At 32.3% G+C, this 21,022-nt stretch overlaps 1 protein-coding gene and 1 long non-coding RNA gene across 2 annotated transcripts; both read right to left on the bottom strand.

Moving 5' to 3' along the window:
• Positions 1–5,142: 5,142 nt before the first annotated feature.
• LOC126670103 (uncharacterized) lies at positions 5,143–6,571 on the bottom strand. Its single transcript, XR_007638655.2, has 3 exons — positions 6,430–6,571; positions 6,263–6,339; positions 5,143–5,333 (listed from the first exon to the last, which is right to left on the bottom strand). It is a non-coding gene; the product is annotated as an uncharacterized LOC126670103 (long non-coding RNA).
• Positions 6,572–11,145: 4,574 nt separating this feature from the next.
• LOC126668248 (uncharacterized mitochondrial protein AtMg00810-like) lies at positions 11,146–15,117 on the bottom strand. The gene is made up of 2 exons (XM_050361454.1): positions 14,007–15,117; positions 11,146–11,228 (listed from the first exon to the last, which is right to left on the bottom strand). The coding sequence occupies exons 1-2, from the start codon at positions 15,115–15,117 to the stop codon at positions 11,146–11,148; spliced, it is 1,194 nt and encodes a 397-aa protein (XP_050217411.1).
• Between the last annotated feature and the right edge of the window lie 5,905 nt (positions 15,118–21,022).

Genomic DNA, 21,022 nt, shown 5'->3' with positions numbered 1-21,022 from the left:
ACGAGCGGCGGCTAGAAAAATATGAAGATGACTCGCAGCGAAGAAAAACGACTCGGCGGAAGCAAACAATCGAAGTTGAAGAGGAAAGACTCAGAGATTAGGATCGTATTTTTCTCATTTTGAAAGTGTAAAAAATGAAATTAGAAAGGTTAAGAATTGAAGAATATGAGATAGAATGACAAATATCAATTTTTAAAATTAACACCGTAATTATCTAATTATTTTGGGTTAAGCCCGTGTTTTCTCTAATTAACACTTTATTTTTTCATATAATTTATTATTATAAAATATTTAAAAGAGTCCATATTAATAGTATTATTAGCGTATAAATTCAATTTAAAAACTTTTGTATAAAAAGTTAGTACATATTAAATTTTTTTATAATATTTTTATTCTCTTAACACATGTCCACAATTTTATACGAAATATAATATAAGTAAAATCAACAAATAATAAAAGAATTATTTTATAAAATTTGAAGAAAATTGTATGATGCATGCATACAATTTGATAGTTGGATTACATTATCTTTTTTTAATTTAAATTATTAATTTATATTCACTTTAAAAATATTTATGAAAATAATACTATTTATGAGAGAATTTTGTACTATTAATCTGTCAAAATTTATATAGTTTAAATTTTTCAATCTTTAAATTAATAACTTTTTTTGCATGAAGTTAAAATTTAAAGAGGACGTATTTGATTCAACAATAAATATAAGAAATATTTTTGTAGTAGCAAAATTGTCCTTATCTACTGAGGGTATGTAAAAAACCGATAAAACCAATTATTTGAATCGAATATCGAAAATTAAAACCGGAAAATATGGTTAATCAACGGATCGAGCTGAGACCAAATTATACTAAACTCAAGCTCAAACTCAAATGTGCTATACAAATTTTAAGTCGAGCTCGAATGAGTTTAAATTTTCAAGTTCAAGCTTAAACTCAACTTGATTTGAATAAAAAAAATAAAAACTATTATTAGTAATTTACATGTATTTTTTTATTATAAAACATAAATTATATAATTACGATGATTATATACCTAAATTTAGAGATATTAAAAATTGAGAATCACGAGCTTTTCGAGTTGATCTCGAACAACTCATATAACGTTTGAGCTCGACATAAAACTTGTATAATATAATGTAACTCAAGACTTTGAATTGAGTTTTTGTCTAATTCGAACTCAACTTGACTTATTTATACTCCTAATTTGAATAGCCATTTGGCTTGATCGTTGATTTTGTGTTTTACTTTTTTTTTTCTTTTTTAAATTCATCATCGACGAAATATCCGACCAATTTTTGTTGACTGGGACACCAAAATCTTATGTGGCATGACATGTGGGACGAAATATCCCACCAATTTGAACTCGAATGTATGATACAAGTTTGAACTTGTTCGCAGGAAAATATTTCCATACTCGAATCTTTGAATTTATAGATGGGTACTTTAAAGCTCGATACTTTAACCGGTTCGGTCCGAAAAATTGAACAGGGTTTGATTAAATTAAATTAAAACATTAATCTAGAGGTTAAGAAACCCAAGCAAGATTATTGTTTAAACCTCTCCTATTCCTATATTAACCAACCGCGGGGGTTGGGGATAGAAAAGCGCAGGGCTTTGAAGTTGTATTTGTTATTGATTTGAGTTGTAGCTAATACAACCTAAAGCTAGCTATTTATAGGGGACAAACCCTAAAATAGAAAACCTAGTCTAGTGAGATACAATCTCTTATTTAGATAAATATTAAGCTAAATAACTAAGATAATGACTAAAAATAAGATAATGACACAAAAAGATAACTACTAAGTTAAGATAAGAATAAAAGCATAGTTGATGACTTTTGGGCTCAAAAACCCGAATTAGCCCATATGGTACGTCTTTTTAGTTGAATGTCAAGATAGGTGAAGAGAGTATTTTAATCGCATATCTTGAATATATTTAAAGCGAGGCTATGTTCGATTAGTGCTTCAATCGGCAATTTAATCGGTCATGGATCGAAAAATTATTAAGCGACACAGTTTAGCCGAGGTAATATTTTACTCGGCTGACTTCCTCTCTCATCTCTCTAAATTCTCTCTTTCTTTTCAGAAACCCTATCCGCAACAAGAGGGAGGTGATTTTGGCCATTGTTTGGTTCAAAATCACCTCCTTACCTTCTCGTTTTCTCTTTAAATCTTGTATTTAGTTTATTTTACGTCAATAATCACAGATCTGAGATCTGTTGGTTTTTTCTTTCTTCCTTTATGGATGTTTTGTCTTCCTTAGTGGAGTTCTGCCTCTTACCCTTTATGGGTTTTGCTATTTCCTTGATGGGATTATCTACGGAACGTAGATCTGAAGTGCTATCAGTAGAAATTTTATTTCTAATATCCTCTCAATCGGACTCATTCAAAGACCAAAGAGTCGATTTGTGGTTTAAAATAACCTTCGAGTGGAGCGGACGGATCGCCGAGTTGCACATTCAAAGAGCTCCGTCAATGCGATTGAAGAAATTAGATATAATTTTTTGTTATTTTACTGATATTCTATTATTGTACCTCTTGAATGTATTGATATATTCAATATTTGATCAAGTTGTATTTTTATTTCCCTATTAATAAAATTTTCATTATTCTAAAAAAAAAAAATATTTTACTCGGCTGTAAAATCTCTCTCTTGAATTTTAAAATGTATCGATCTCTTTTTCCTTTTAAATCGATTAGCAGACCGATAGAATTTTTCATAAATTTGACCAGCCACATATTCCAAAATCCAACAGTGATGGGCAATCCTTATTAAAGTTAGCGATATATATGAATATATATGTAGTCTTGGTCATCTTGATTCGGTTGACATTGTTTCCTTTAAATTGATTGCATATTAAATCGCACTTTTAACCATCAATTTTTTACATGCATAAACATTAACCCTTAACTTTGCCGATATCAACATCATCATCATGATGTAAATCTTAAAACCATGTGATCCGCTGTAGGACTGAAATACTTGATACAACCACAAGTACCAACCATTAATTTTGATCATGTATACTGAAATAGTGTTTGATCGGTCTAATTTAATATTTTGCGACCGATTCAAAACTTTAGCGAAAATAGCATGTTGTATAGCTTCGTATCCTTAATCGCCAGAACATAACTTACTCGGCCGATATCCTCCGAATTCCGAATTTATTCGGTGTCAGGAGAAATTCGGCTTCTTTATTGGCAGTCTTGGCGATACATTTCCCTAACAAGACTTTCGCCAATAATTTCGCAACACTCGTTAAGCTACTAAGATCCGCATTTTTTTCCCTTTGAATTATTTTGATGGCCCCATCCATCTGATTCATCACCTCATCAAATACCCGCCGATTTTTCTGGGCTATTTCATTACGCATAGTTATGAAATCGGCACGTGATAGTGATGGGCGAGTGGGAGGTAGGTTGCAAACAGCCATTTATCTCCTCCTCTTGTACTTGTTTCGGATCATTGACGTCGAGGTCGACGGTCGTCGTCCCAACTGGGGGTGCGTCGATCCCCTTTTGCAGTTGAAACTCGACGGTCAATATCGCAGCGGAAGGTGCGTCGGTCCTCTTTTGCGGCTGTAATCATGACTTGTTGCCCTTGTCATGATCTTCTTCAAGTCTGAGTCTGAATCGCCTGACAGTGTGCAATCTACTTCGGATTGGACTCGGTGTCACGACCCAAATTTATGAGTCGCGACCGGCGCTAGGGAATGGGAGTGGTAGCTCCGAAACCCGTAGCAAGCCTAAAAACCTGTGTAAATTTTTCGCAAATCAAATCATATTTTATATATCAAAATACATGTGACCCCATTTTACAAAAACATCAGAGTTAAAATGCGCTGTACAAATATACATACAAAAACATCTAGACTACTGCGGACCGCTAGAATGAAACCCTTCGTTTTCGTCTTGTACAAATCACTTCCGAGAATTAGAATTTCGGAAGATTGACTCTCCAAATCATATTATGCTATCCCTGAAAATGGGAGGAGCAACGGGGTCAGTATAAAACCGAGTGAGTTCACCAAATTACACGTAATATCACATAAAGGGTTAAAATCCATTAAAACCCATTCTATATATCAAAAATAATCTTTTGACATCATATTGCATATCTTCTTTACTTTCCTTCATAACTCTTTGTTTATTTCATAAACTTATAGTTTATAAGTATTTGTCGTCCTTGATTTCTTATTATGATATTGATATTTTTCTGTCTCGTTTTGTTGCATTAGATTTCGACCGAATCTTATATCTTAGGTTATATCATCATGATTCTAAATCAAATTAAATCATTGGCAAGTCCCTTGTGACTTGATCCTTATGGTTGGATCCCGAGATAGTTCAACCGAGTTACCTTCAACCATATGGTACAGTCCCGAGATAATTCAACCGAGTTACTTGTACCATCTCTCAATCCCAAACAATCGATAGGAGTCCCGAGATAATTCAACCGAGTTACTCCTTAGACACGGGTCCCGAGATAGTTCAACCGAGTTACCTTCGTGTCTGCATTCGGACTCTGCACCCTGCAGGTCTTTTGAACTTAACTATCGATTCATATAATTTCTATTGACATTTAATAGGGAAGTTTGTTCCGTATTGCTTCACGATCTTGTTTCGTACAATTTATCGATGTATACTTACTTTTTATTTCGTATAAGTCCCGAGGACTATTATCGAGAATAAATGAGATACGGGTCCCGGGATAGTTCTACCGAGTCCAACCTCGTATCTTAGTTCTTATTGTTGGGTGTACCATAGTACAATTCTCATTTTACGTTTCCAGTTGATTTTGTATTTTTCGTTCTGTTGTATTGATCCTTTATGGACCATGACATGCACAAAACACTCTACAGCATACATTAATAACACACGCACATATGGATATTTATTATGATTAATAGTACGTATAGGAACGTACTAAGTTTCTTTATAAATATTTGCATAATAGTACATATAGGAATATACTATATTCTTTTTATTTATATTTGGTTCGGTTCATATTATATTACTTTACCCATCCCCGATGTTTAAACATATATATATATTCTTTTCATTTATTTATGTTATTGTCAAAATAGCACAATACGATAAAATATCATTTTCGAAACATACATACATATACATTTTAAAAACAAACATTTCAAATATATAAATATTCATATAGCTTTTCGTATTAATATACGTAGCTTTATGAATATTAGCGAGTAATTTAAAGTGTACTCACCACTTGCTATCCAAAATCTTCAAATAAGAATGACGACATCTCGATCCATTTGCCTCAAATCTTGTCGATAATCGCTCGTCCGATCTACGCAAATATAATAATAGCAAGAATTAATAAAATTCTAGCTATTATTAACTTAATCAAAATTATGTTTCTAGCCAACTTCGGCTATCGAAACCGCTTATTTAAAATAGTCCGACCTCCAAACAAAGTTGACATTCTTAAAATTTGGAATGTCGCCTACAACTTTTGTTTAGGTCTCGGACTAAAACTAGCACCCGAGGGTGTTGGAATCTAGCCCATAAGGTTTTTACATAGGGCTGTCCTAAAACTGCAGACCTGCTCTGAACAATAAAATGTTCTGCTCAATTTGATCATCTTAGAGGCAGAATTAGAAAAAACTTAAAGCTAGACAATTGTAGTTAACATCTCAAAGTTTCCGTACCAACAAACGGAACTTGATTTGAATTTATACAACTCTGAATGTAGTCCTCACAACATGGCTGTTTTGCATAAAAACTTTCTGCAAAACGTAAACTAGTTTGCGTTGATTCGTATCACAACTTATTATGCATCGAGGCTAGCCTATCGATATCACATTCCAACATTAACAAAATCCAGACCCTATTACTCTATCACAAACATATGCATTCCATATATATTCATCATTCAAAACACTTAGACATGAACTTCACAACTTGGCCGAACTTATACCTTATGTTCATGTCAAAATTTCATTCAACTTAAACAATCAAAACCTACTATTAATTCAGCTATGCCATCCTTAATTCATGCTTATTATCATTAGTTATCAATAATATCATCACCCCATCTAAATGGCTGAAACCTAAGCTCCACATTCATTCCATCATTACACTTCACAACAAAACAATTCCATAGCTATAAGGCATCAATCATCAAACACTATTCAAAACATGCAATTGCCGAATCCCTAATCCAAATCACCATTGAATTCATCAATCAATATCTAACAAATTTCAGAAAATCCTCACCTTGGTTGAAGTCTAAAAACCGAAGGTTTATGTTCATGATTCACCATTAAAATTGCTCCATCCAAGCTCTTAAACATCTATGAACACCAAACATTCAAAGCCCCCAAATTAAACTTCAAAACAGAAATTCAAACTCAGAAACCCTAACTTCAAGTTGGTTTTCTTACCTCAAATTGAAACCATAGATCCGTAGAGGATTCTTTCCTCGTTCCGTGGCCGCAAGAATCACACAATTCCGATGAGAAACGAAAAAGTTATGGGCATTTGAAATTTTCTTTCATGAAGAAGATGATCATCACGTTTTTGATTGCTGAAAATGAGGGGTTTCTCATCTTAAATCATATGCCTTTGATATTTATATGTTGACAAAGTATCTCTTTTAGTCCTTTTAGTTGCCACCTTCTTTCGCTTCAATTTCTAACTTTTCTTTCGTCCGATTTAGTCCACTAATCGCTTAATCTTTTGATTCTCGATAAATTCCGTATTATTTATTTTCCAAATAAATAATACTAGTATCATATATTATAATATCACTTTTCAACAATTTATGTTGGCAATTTTGGCCAAAAACGCTCAAATTTCCATTTTGAGCTAATTTGCACTTTTTCTCACTTTTTCGTCCAATTTTCATATCAATGACTATCGATAACCACTTTATCGATATTATTTTCTTATCTTGAGAAAATAGAGTAAAACACAACTTCCTCCGGAATTTTGTGGTTAAAAGTCCACTTTAGCCCTTAAAGTGGCTAATTTGCACTTTAACCCTTATTCTTAACTAGTCGTCAAACTTTCTTCTAAAACGATTTCGTATACTTACGAAACTTTGACGATCATTTATTAATAATATTTCATGGACCTTGACGTGAATATTATTAGCTCTGGCTTTCCAACTTATTTTATTTTATTCCCTTTTTGTCTCAATTAAATCCAATTTATCGCATAATAATTTTCCATTTAGATAATTATCCTACGATAATTCCAATAGACCCTCTTCGGTCTAAGTCCTTATTATCCAATCCTAATCTGATTTTCTCGTTCTTAATCTTTACGATTATGCCTCGTGGCTCTACACGTAATACCTCAAAAATTTAGGTTATTACACTCGGCTACTTGAACGAGTGCACCTGTAACTTTTCTTCGTAGTTTCGGTTTTTGTGCTCACCATAAACGCGTCCCCAGTGGAGTCGCCAAAAGATGTTCGCAGGAAAATATTTCCATACTCGAATTTTTGAATTTATAGATGGGTACTTTACAGCTCGATGCTTTAACCGGTTCGGTCCGAAACGTTGAACAGGGTTTGATTAAACTAAATTAAAACATTAATCTGGAGGTTAAGAAACCCAAGCAAGATTATTGTTTAAACTACTCCTACTCCTAAATTAACCAACCGCGGGGGTTGGGGATAGAAAAGCGCAGGGCTTTGAAGTTGTATTTGTTGATTGATTTGAGTTGTAGCTAATACAACCTAAAGCTAGCTATTTATAAGGGACAAACCCTAAAATAGAAAACCTAGTTTAGTGAGATACAATCTCTTATTTAGATAAATATTAAGCTAAATAACTAAGATAATGACTAAAAATAAGATAATGACACAAAAAGATAACTACTAAGTTAAGATACGAATAAAAGGATAGTTGATGACTTTTGGGCTCAAAAACCTAAATTAGCCCATATGAGCTCTTTTTGGGCCAGTGTAAACAAAACTCAAACTAGAACGAGTTTAAATTTTCAAGCTCAAACTCGTGTTCATAAAACATCCCGAGAGGTAGAACTTGAATACAAAATCTCGATCAAGCTCAACTTGATTTCAATAAAAAAATAAAAAATCTCGATCAAATCACAATATCTATAGAAATAAAATAAAATTGCTCAAATAATTTATTTTACCTAATATCATACTTTTAATTATAAATTTTGATATACTCAAACAAATATAAATGCATGTATAAATATAAAACTTATCCTAAACTCTAAACCCTAATACCCTAAACCCTAAACCCCAAAACTTAAACCTAAACCCTAAATTACAAAACCCTAAACCCTAAAATTCTAAATTTAAATAAATATAAAAGCATGTATAATTTAATTTTTTATGAATTTAATTTTTTAATTTTTCTTACCTTTTTAAATTATTTTTTCTTTTATTCAATGTTTCCATACTAAAATTAATATAATCAATTGAAAGATTTACTATTTATGTAAAATATTTAATATTTGGTAACAAAAATTTAGGTAAAAATGGAAAATTTGCAATTAAATCAAATCATTTGTTTCCATATCAACTATATTCATATTTAAAATTGACTAATATGATTTTGGAAATATATTTATACTTTAATTTTATTAGCTAAATTAAAAATTAATTTATTTTATTTTATTTCATATTTAATAATAAATTTTGATAAATAGTTTTAATTATTAATTGAATTTCATAATATTAATTCACCGCTCCTACATTTCCATATTTATCAATGATAGTTGTTGAAATAAAATCTCATCATATATCTTACCAAATATGTATAATGAATTATTAAATACTATATAATATAATTTTTTATATATTAGTTTTAAATTTATATTTTTTTATTGTTTAATTATTAATACAAAGCTGCAAAAATAGAATTAATATAATATCATTTTTTGTATATTAATTTTTAATTTAATATCATTTAAAACTGAAAAATAAAAAATGAATTATTAAATATAATATCATTTTTATATATTATTCTTAAATATATATATATATATATATATATATATATATATATATATATATATATATATATATAATTATTAATATAAAACTGAAAAAATGCAGAATAATCAATATAAATGTCATACAAAAGTCAATATAAATGTCATATAAAAAAATAATATAAATTATTATTGATATAAAAAATGATATGAATTTATATATAAATTGTTAAAATGTGTATTCTTTTTAAATACTAATTATTATATTTTAATTTTATAAAACTCACTAATCTAATGAATTATAATGACCAAGTAATATATTAATGAAGCCATTAATTTCTCTTTCTATAACAAATAAAAGAGTAATTTATGACAAAATCTTTAACTATTTATGTCAAATTTCTTATTTCCAAAGAAGAGTAATTATCAAACCATAAATGAAAAGAGTTTATTTGTAAGTAAAATCAATTTGAGATCTTATTTGAAAAAAAAAATTATTTCGGGCTATTTTATGTCCAAAACTTTTCGGGCCGTTTAAGATTGTTTATGTATATATCATCTAAATATGGTGAAGAAATGTCAAGTTTGAAAAAACATAAAGACATCTCAAATTAAAAAAAAATACTATTCATAGATAACAAACAAACTAAGTTGACTTAATATTTTTATTTTTAAAATAATTAGTTATACAATTATTCTGTAATAAGTAAACAACAATAACAACTTAACTAATGAATATTCAATATTGTTTATGATTTTGGATAGGGATGAGCATGGACCGGTTAACCGGTCTATAGAGGTAATTTATAAACCAATCAATAGTAGTACGACTTTTAAAATTTAAAATATAAACCTAAAATCTTAAACGGTTAATCATTAAATCGGTTAACCATTTAAAACGGTTCGGTTTTTGGGTTTTACGGTTTTTAGTCATATAACTATTATTTATAAATCGGTTAACCGCGGTTTTCTTAAAACTCCAAAACCTAAACTTCAACTATTAATCATAAAAATCAAAAAATAAAATCTAAACCTAAACTCTTGAACCGGTTAACCACATTTTCAGTTCGGTTTTTTGATTTTGGTTCGGTTAATCGGTTTGACCGAATTTTTTGCCACCCCTAATTTTGGATTTGCTCTTTAGTTGAAAATTTGTCAACAAACTCAGTTTATCCTAATACATAATGGTTCATATCAATAATTAACTAAAATACATCAATTATTTAATCCTAACTTGCCTACATGCCATAAATGTAGCAAATAGCCAACAGAAACCATAACAAATAGTTTGATCTCTCTCAAACTATTTAAGAAAGAAACATGTACAACTCCTTAAGTCAAAATAATTCTTAAATATTTTCTTATTCAGTTCAAAATACAAAACGTAAAAAGAACAACACCCAACATACATCATATAGCTCTCAACACGTACTTTAATAATAAATAGAAGCAGCAATCGCAAGTAAAATTGTAATCACCCTATTTGTGATGTTTCTATGTATAGAAGTTGGAGAGTCTTGGAAATGGCAATGGAAATTCAGTCGTATAGATATCGATAATGCTTGTTACAAAGATTGTAATTCGCAATGTATGCGTCGCATCAGGTCTAATGATCCTGTAGTTTGCGAGAAACAATGCAAGTTGGTTTGTCAATCTGGAAAATATGGTGGATTTGACTATAACAAATCTAAATTACCGAAAGAAAAACAACTGCCAAAAGCTATAAGGTATCCACGAAAATCAATTTCTGACGATACAAATGATAGAAAAAAAAGGGAAATAAAGCAAATGCACATAGAGCATCATTAGGATGAGAGTAAAAGTTAAAAAGGTGGTAATATTTAAAAAAAGGAATGAATTTGTTCAGGTTTAATATTTAATAGAGATAAAATACCTTAAAAATGTATAAGCCTTTTAACTTAAAATTTATACAAGAAACGCGGTTGAACGATTCCTGATTAATGATTATAAAATTATAAAATAGTATAAGTCAGTTAGTTATGTGAAAAGTTAACGCCAAATTTCTCAAAAAAATTACTTAAAGAATTTTATGGACATGGAAGAGAGTTCATGTTTAATGTACTGGAAAATGGAGAGCCTAAGAAATCTGAATGCATCCACAACTTGTGTGGAAAGAAATGTGTTTACTGGATAAGAAGATGAAAGTAGAGAATCAAAATGAAAGTTCACCGCTTGTTTAAAATTTGAAAGAAGTTTCTACCACGTAAAGGAGGTCCAAGTTTCAGATTCAAGGAGCCCTGTGGTGGACCTTCATTGTAGAGTAAAACTATGTTATTATCGCAATTTGAAAATGTGCAAGCCGATGTCTATCTAAATAAATATGCTTAAAGTGCATCGAGACCGAAACATAAATGAATTACTAACTATATTTTCTTTGTAACAATCATTGTTCAATGCAATTTGTTTAAGAATATTCAAATGCGCCAAGTTTATAATTGAATCAGAACAAAATTACATATTTCATTGGTTCATACCGAGTTAAAAAATTGAAAATTATAAGATAAAACCATCAAAATTTGTAATTTCATAAGAAGCTATGGTTGCTAGTAGTACAAATGATGAGGATGTTTTGAGTTAATTTCTTTTTTTTTCTTTAATCTTCATTGTTAATTTGTAATACCCCTATAGTTTTAAAAGAATTAAATGGTTTCACGTGTCCTAATTTGGGAAAATAAAATCGGGGAAACCCAAATTAAATTAAAATAATAAAGATATAGACCAAAGTGGCCCTATTTCATTTATCGCGGATTAATAATTTAAATTAGAAATTATTATTCGTTAGAGCGGGTATTGGTATTTAATATAATCTTTTTTTTTCTTGGCATATTTGTCTGCGGGACCATTTTGGATGTAAACCGACGTCGTTTTGGATGTAAAGCGACGCCGTTTTGCATCCAAACCAGCACAATTTTTCAAACGAAACGCAATCTTGGACAAATATGTCAAAAACTGAAAGTTAATGTTAAATATGCCAAGAAAAAAAGATTATGTTAAATACCAAAAACATGCGAGAGTTGATGATTTTTGGTGCAATTAAGTCTTTTTTTAATCACAGCAAAAAAAAACATCAGATCTAATAGTTTTTTTAAAAAGTTGAATTGAATGTTAAATTTTTTTTTAAAAATTAATAAAAGGTTAGTTCCAATAATATACCAAAAGTTTGCGGGTTTTGTCAGTTATAACTAAATGTTTCAAAATCGGCGAGTTTAGCCCATTTTTGGGTAATTAAAACCTTTTCTGGCCATTCTTGGATCAAACCAAAAAAGTTGTCATTTATGAGTGAGCTAAATTAACCGATTTTGAATGATATGAGATATTTGAAATATTTGAAATATTTTCTAACGAAATCAATCAAAATCAGAAGAGAACTGTAAGATTCAAATGATAAGCGTTCGTATACTAGTAAGAAAAGTATACGATCTGTAAAGTTGTGTGATGCAAAAGTTTATATACAGAAAGTAGTTAGTGTTCAACTATTGACAGATAATAGATATAGTATTTATGCTATGGAAAGCATATAACTTGGTACGGAAGATTATCGTTTGGCTATGTAAGTAAGAGAACAAGAATATGTAAATTCGAGGACAAATTTATAAAATGGGGAGAAAATGTAACATTCCGTAATTTTAAGGGATTAAAAAATGCCATATGTCTAATAGTTTATAGACGGGAGTACGTAAAATAAATTTAAAAGTAAATTTAATTTACAAGTGTCCCTAAAAATATATTGTCGCTATAGAATTTCAAATTTAAATTTTGAGAATTTAAATTTGAATATTTATATAATTATCGGGACTAAAAAAAGCTTATAAATTAGAAATAAAATAATTTATAAGTCCCGAGCAAATATTTCCGGTTTCAATATTCGCAATATAAATAACAAGGTTATCGTTAATTTTTGATAAAGTTTGGATGTAGAAATTTTATCAAGTAAGGTTGATATAGACCTAATAAATCTTAGATGATTTATTCAATATAAAATATAAGTCCGATGTGAATAAAAAATTATATTTTTATTCGTTTTATATTTTATTGAAATTTTGGGTAAAGTATCATGAAATTTGAAAGTCGTTTCCGTGTGAGTTACGGACGACTAATTAAGAAGTTTAATTAAAATGCATGATTGATCTAGTATTAAACGCACTTTAGTCAAACACATATATATGTTAAGTTATGAATTCAAAAAGGTTACAAAAACCATTTCTTCATTTTTAAAACCTAAATAGAGCTACTTAGCTCTCTGTGAATATGAAACCTAGGGTTTCGAACGGAAACCATTTTTTTCTCGATTGTAACTTCGTTTTTTCTCCTAATACTCGATTAATCAAGTTATTAATTTCGTATTCTACGTTTATTTTGATATATTTTGAATATATATTTATTTATAAACGGTTATCGATCCGATTGATCGAATTATACGTCTGAATTGTGATTTGATTGTTTATACGTGTACTAGGACGTTAAATTAGTGCTTTTGCGGCATTTTGGGCCATATAAGCACGTCGGAACGGCCCAAGAATCAGTTTTCCCGGGGTTGAGGTGTTGTGCGCACGTATAAGGCTAGCTGTCCGAGCGCATAACTGTCAATTTAGAGATTGTTGAGCAAAAAGTATCCTCTGATGGAGGAGAATTCTCTTTATTTAAATCAATAATACAAGCTGATATTCAGCCCTGAAATCATGTACAAAATATATTCAACAACCACTATAACCTATTTAGGAAAGAATAAAAGATTTACATATGTGAAAGACAACTATACATGGCATAAAATATGCTGGTTTAAATGGCAAAATAATTCTTTAAGGCATGAAATATGTAGGCAGTAAATGACCAGCTATAATTTAGCTAATTCCTTTGACATCCCCCCTCAAATTGATGCTGGTAAATCTACAAGCATCAATTTGCTAACCAGAAAATTGTGGCGCTGACGTGTCATTGATTTTGTGAAGATATCTGCGATTTGTAGTGTGGTAGAGATATGTGGGAGGGTGATAACTTGGTGGTCATAGGCTCCAAATGTAGTGACAGTCAACCTCTATGTGTTTCGTGCGCTCGTGGTAGACTGGGTTGGCAGCAATTTGTATTGCACTGGTGTTGTCTCCATGTAAAGGAGTAGGTTGAACTTGTGGGATACCAAGCTTTGTAAGGAGACCTCGTAGCCAAATGACCTCAGAGCATGCAGCAGACATGGCCCGATATTCTGCCTCAGTAGAGGATTTGGAAATTGAGTCTTGTTTCTTACATTTCCAAGAGATAAGAGCATCTCCTAGAAACATACACCATCCAGTAGTAGATTTCCTAGTGTCCGGGCAGCCTGCCCAATCAGCATCGGTGTAAGCTTGTAGTTGTAGTGAAGAACCACGAGGAAACAGTAGTCCACGACTAGGTGTGCCAAGGACATACCTAATGATGCGTCGGACCGCAGATAGATGGAGATGTTGTGGGGCTTGCATGAATTTGCTAACAGTATGGACAACATAAGAGATGTATGGTCTAGTGATGGTAAGATAGATAAGACTACCAACCAACTTCCGATATAAAGTAGGATCCTCGAGGATCTCTCCCTCGTCACGTCTATATTTCACATTAATTTCCATTGGAGTTTCAACAGATGTAGCGTCTTTTAGGCGAGCCAAATTAACTAAATCTTGAATATACTTGTGTTGATTCAAGAAGATTCCTTGAGGCCGATGATGCACCTCTAATCCTAAAAAATAGGTCAGTTGACCGAGGTCCTTCATGTGAAAAGCAGAATGCAACAAATTCTGAATTCTGGAGATTGCCTCCATATCGAGACCAGTGAGAAGGATGTCGTCAACGTAAACAAGGAGGATAGTGATACCCTTGGATGTTCTTTGGAGAAACAGCGAGGAGTCATACTGACTTTGTGTAAAAGAAAATCCAAGGAGAGTAGATCGGAACTTTTCAAACCAGACACGTGGTGCCTGCTTCAAGACATATAAAGAGCGATTTAATTTGCAAATAATATTATGTGAGGGAGTAGACATACCAAAAGGAAGTTTTATGTAAACTTGCTCCTTCAGATCACCGTGTAAGAATGCATTCGTAACATCCATTTGATGTAAAGGCCATGACTGAGATGCAGCCAGAGCTAGTATGGTTCGCACGGTGGTCATCTTGGCGACTGGTGCGAAGGTCTCATCGTAGTCTAGGCCGTACTATTGCTTATTGCCAAGAACCACCAACTGGGCCTTATAATGGTCTATAGATCCATCAGAACAAAGCTTAATGGAAAACACCAATTTACTTCCAAGAGGTTTCACCGACGGGGGACATGAAACAACATCCCAAGTCTGATTTTGCGCAAGTGCTAAAAATTCTGCATCAATAGCTTTACGCCAACATTCATGTTCCATGGCCTGTTTATAAGATGTAGGAATAGGAACAGAAGACAAGGTGGCTGTTAATGATAAAGGAGGGGTGAAACCATACCTATCTGGTGGTTTACTAACGCGTGCACTGCGCTTGAGAGGAGCAGGTGCTGCTGGAACATGTTCAGCAGTCAAGGAATGAGCTTGTGAGGGCTCCAGAGGTGCATTATTCTGATCTAATGTTCTGGATGTGCGTCATTGATAAACCAAGAGCGGCTTAGAAGGCAAAAAATCTGCAGCAGGGTTAGTAAATGATGGCAGAACAGAATATGAAGGAATAGTATTATCAAGGTGAGTTGAAAAGAAATATTGGTTTTAAAAAAATCACATATCTAGAAACCCGAATACGACGTAGATTAGAATCATAGCAAATAAAACCTTTATGATGTGCAGAATATCCAAGAAAAGCACATTTAACTGACTGAGCAGTGAATTTTGTGCGTTCATGTGCAGGGAGATGGACAAAGCATATACAACCAAAGGTACGAAGGTTAGAATATGTTGGAGAATGACCAAATAATCTAGTAAAAGGAGATGCATAATTTAATGAGGGAGAGGACAATCTATTTATAAGGTGGACAGCAATTGAAAGTGCTTCACACCAAAAACGAGAGGGCACAAAGGACTCTAATAAAAGAGTGCGAACCATGTTAAGCAGATGCCGGTTCTTCCTTTCAGCCAACCCATTTTGTTGTGGGGTTGAAGGGCAAGACCGTTGAGATATTATACCATTAGTTTGCAAATATTCTTGAAATAAATGAGACATATACTCACCCCCGTTGTCAGAACGAATCATTTTAATATTGGTAGAAAATTGAGTTTGAATATACGCATGAAAAAGTTTAAAAACAGAAAAAACTTCATCTTTAGAATGCAAAAAATAGATCCATGTAAAACGACTATAATCGTCAATAAAAGTGATAAAATACTTGTAATTAGCATGAGAAATAACAGGTGCCATACCCCATACATCACTATGGATCATATCAAAAGGCTGAATTACGTTTGGAGTATGTGTGGGGAATGGCAAAGTTTTACTTTTGCCGAGTTTGCAAGAACTGCAATCAAATTGAATAGCATTAAGGGATGGTGACTCTTTATTCCCAAGTAAACCAGAATTTAACAAATCATGTAGTACATTAGAGTTTGGATGTCCTAGGCGTTTATGCCACGCTCGGTAGTCAACTTGAGCAGAATTACAGGTGATAAATGGTAAAGAAAAACATAATGACAGAGGAATTTGAAGAGGGAATAAACGCCCTACTTTAGGCCCCCTTGTAATTATCTTCCCTGACTGTTGATCCTGCACAACACAACCGGATTTAGAAAACTCAACTTTACAATCATTATCAACCACTTGACCAATAGAAACAAGATTGGTGGTAAGATCTGGAGAAACAAAGACGTTAGTTAAAGAAGGTGAAACATCACCAGTGGCAGTAATAGGTAAAGGGTTACCATCAGCTGTATAAATCTTGAGATTTCCAGAATATTTATTTACATTTGTAAGAAAATTAGCATTATTCGTCATATGATGGGAAGCCCTAGAATCAAAGTACCAAGGAGGTGATGTAGAGAAGGGTTTACCTGAGAGTCCTAAAGCAGAAAAAGCAGAGATTATCATTTGTTGAATCATTTCAGGGGTTACGGGTTGAACATGAGCAGGAGCAGGTGCACTTTGTGAAGTATCCACATGATCACCCATATTAGAACCGACTGAAACAGTATATGCTGTTTCAGACTTCTTTGGGGGTCGGATAGGACATTCCTTTATGATGTGACCGTCCTTTTTGCAATAGTTGCAAAAAAATTTCGAACAGTTCGATGCATAATGGCCAAATCCTTTGCAACAAAAACATTGAATAACACTCATGTCCCTAGATTTTACCTTTCCTTGGGCTGCATAAGCCACATGAACCGAAGTTGGTCTTTGTTGTTCCATGGTTGTGTGTGTGAGAAGCCGTTGTTCCTCACGAAGCAAATCATTGAGGCAAGTATCCAAGGATGGAACAGGTTCTCTGTTCATAAGATTAGATCTGGTGCCTTCAAATTCAGATCTAAGTTTCATGAGAAATTGATCTCTTTTAGTAGTTTCATGCACTGATTGAACAGAACTAAGACCTTCAAGAGGTAAGGTAGCATAGACTATATCAGTATATTCAGCCTAAAGACTCATGAAGCTAGAATAAAAATCAAAAATAGAAAGACTTCCCTGTTGTTGAATGGATAATTCATGTTCAAGTTGAAACCTACGAGCAGTATTGTGTTGGCTGTAGATTTTCTTCAAATAATTCCACATCTGAGCTGCTATCTTGAAGGGCCGAAAATTCAAAATGAGATTGGATTCAACAGATCCAAGAATCCATGCCATGATTTGAGCATCCTTGACTTCCCACTTGGAGTGCTCCTCCTTCTCCGTTTCTTTGTCAGGAGCAGGTTTGCTTCCATCAACATGACCCTATAAATCCTTGCCTTTGACTAGTATCTCGAAGTGGAATGCCCAAGCTGAATAGTTTTTTCCATTGAATCGAATCAAGAAAGAATCACTCTTTTCAGAAGACATGATGCTGAGTGAACTTGATGAAGAGTGATCAATTAGAAAAATGAACTAAGACTGAACTAGGACTAAGATTTGAGAACAAGGAATCTGAGATTTCAGAATTATGGCTCTGATACCATGTCAATTTAGAGATTGTTGAGCAAAAAGTATCTTCTGATGGAGGAGAATTCTCTTTATTTATATCAATAATACAAGCTGATATTCAGCCCTGAAATCATGTACAAAATATATTCAACAACCACTATAACCTATTAAGGAAAGAATAAAAGATTTACATATGTGAAAGACAGCTATACGTGGCATAAAATCTGCTGGTTTAAATGGCAAAATAATTCTTTAAGGCATGAAATATGTAGGCAGTAAATGACCAGCTATTATTTAGCTAATTCCTTTGACAATAACTAGTCATTTTTGCGCCCGCACAGCCATTCCTGTGCATATGCATAGTGACTCGAAGGGGGGCTTATAGGGGACTTTAAGGAGCTTGTTCGGAGGACTTCCAAGGGGCGATTCTGAGGGGCTTTTGCCTAGTAGCTCGAGGTGTTTTCCGTTCAAACCTAAAACGTTTTGAGTGAACATTTTAAACCTAAAGTTAGATGTTTAAAAGAGGTTTTAAAAGTAAAACCAAATGTTTTAAAAGGACCTTGAAAGATGTAAAGTGAACGTTTAAATGGTTTAAAAGATTTAGCAATCGGTTTTGCTAAACGATTCGCATATGACTATGAATTGTTTTGACAATAAAGTCTATATTATAAAGTGATTTCATTTAGGTATTGCTATACCTAAAATGACTTCTAAAGAGAAGTTTGAACGTTTTCTCAAAGTGAGAATTGTTCATACAAGAAAGAGACCATAAGTGTTATATGTTTATCTGATTGTATGCTTTGTCTGGAACTAGGTTCCCGAACCTAGACGTTTATACATAAAACATGTGTTGATGTTTTATCTTATTTGTTTTGTGTGTTTGATCTGACCAGCTGTCAAGCAGTCAGACCAGGACTATAGGTAGTCTGTCACAGAAACTACAGGAATAAGTATCAGACATAGCAGTGTTGTGAGTTTACATGTTTACTTTTAAATGTTAGTATTCAATTATTTTAAATCCAGAAATCGCACTAAGTATGAAACTTAGCGATGAGAGATCCATTGGAACGAGCTATCTATTAAGCAAAGTTGAACTGTGTGATCACCGGTGTTAATGGAGTAGATTGAATTGCAAGTAACATATGCATGTTGAATTAGGTCAGATGGCAGTGCAAAGTTGACTGCCTAGACCTATCACGTAGTCTTAAGGCGGCAATAATTCAGTTTACGGCCCAAGAACCCTATACAAAGTTAAGATCACTGTGACAAAGTTGAGTTCACATTTCATCCTATATTAAATAAGAAGGCATATATCGTAGTTCATACAATAGTATAAACGTTAGACAGTGACATGACTAGAGTTTCATCTGGATCGAAAAATTTGTAATATTTTTTCTATACTAATGATTTCTGTATATGCGATTTTGGTATTTAACTGTAAACTTGTTTCCTTACTCAGACGTATTTATATTTTTGTCCTCGTTGTTGTTTCCCATTTTCAAGTGATTAGCTTTGTGGTTAGAAGAGCTTCCACACTTCTGTCTTAGGGAAGCTCTTCTTTTTGATATGTATATATAGTTTTGTACTGTTAGCTACTGCAGTATTTTAGGAATAGTATGCCAGCAGTTGTGTCAATGGTCTTTTGTTTATATACTATGATAGGATCCACTGCTTTTGTATATACCATTTTGGTGGCTTTATAGTTGGCATCATGTATCTAGTTACCGATCTTTTACATATAGGTCGGGTTTTATGTTTTTGGGTTACAACAAAATTATGTTTTATATAGTCAGTTATAAGTATTCGGTCTGCTATGCATATTTTAATATATTTAATGTAATTTTTTGAAATGCAAAGGTATTTGCGTTATTTTGTTAAACATATTTTTATAGTAAAGATTGAAGTGTGGTTTGAAACAGGGATGCTTATGAGATAAGGCAAACGAGTTGAATCCCTAGTTTCCAGTGTTACCACAACGGTTTTCAGAAATAAGTGTAGGTTCAAATAACAAAGTTATTTAACCAGTGTTGTTGAAAACATATTTCGCTTATATGAATATTCAGAACTGTGTTTATGTTAAATGAAAGAAATATTTTAACGGTATTTTTTGAAAACGGATCGTACATGAGGTATGATCTAGTATTTTATTAGCAAAAAAATTACAGAGGTTATAGGCTTGCGACAGATTTCGGAGCTAGCACTCTCATTCCCAATCGCCGATCTCAACTTGAGTTTCGGCTGGAAATCGGATCGTGACAAAAATGAACCAAAATATCAAGTTGAAGGTGTTTTTTTAAAGTCATGTACTTAATCTCAATTGATCTTTTGTGCCAAGTTCAAATAAACTTTTGTTAGTTTTAAATGAACTGAAATGAACGTCAAAGAAAAAGTTGCGTAAGATACAAAGTGGAAAAGTGACGAGTAAAGTTTAAATCTTTCATGAATGGTGAGATATCACATGATGTCACATGATAAATTGAAAGTAAAGTGAATGGCTAAGGTTTCTTACAGATTTCGAAGCTATCATTTTCATTCTCTAACGCTGATATCGTTTAAAAAAATCAAAGTGTAACATTATTTTTTAATGCAAAAGATATAAAAAAAACTTTCGAAATTTCTCCAAAAATACAGATCAGCCCTTTTATTTTATTTTTGGCACAATTAAACTCTCATGTTTTTTAAATTGAACAAAAAACCCTTTAAATTTTTTTATTGAACAAATAAACCCTTTCGTTACGTATGACTATTAACGGCGTCAAATATACTTAAAAAAAATTCAAAAATATCCTTAATATTTACAATGCATCTTAGCTTAATCTATCAAAAAATTGATAAACAAAATAAATTAGGGCCCAACCCACATTTTTCCTATTTAATCAAAAAATAAGATAAAAAACGACCTCCGGCGAGCGGAGGTTGTCAAAGTTCTCACTGAAAATAGATCAATAGATGTATTCTCATATGAGAAAATAGGAGTCTGTCCTCATCTGAAAACAGACGAGAATA

Source organism: Mercurialis annua, linkage group LG2, assembly GCF_937616625.2.
Source record: "Mercurialis annua linkage group LG2, ddMerAnnu1.2, whole genome shotgun sequence".
NCBI classification, from domain to species: domain Eukaryota; kingdom Viridiplantae; phylum Streptophyta; class Magnoliopsida; order Malpighiales; family Euphorbiaceae; genus Mercurialis; species Mercurialis annua.
This window is presented reverse-complemented; position numbering and strand designations above follow the sequence as displayed.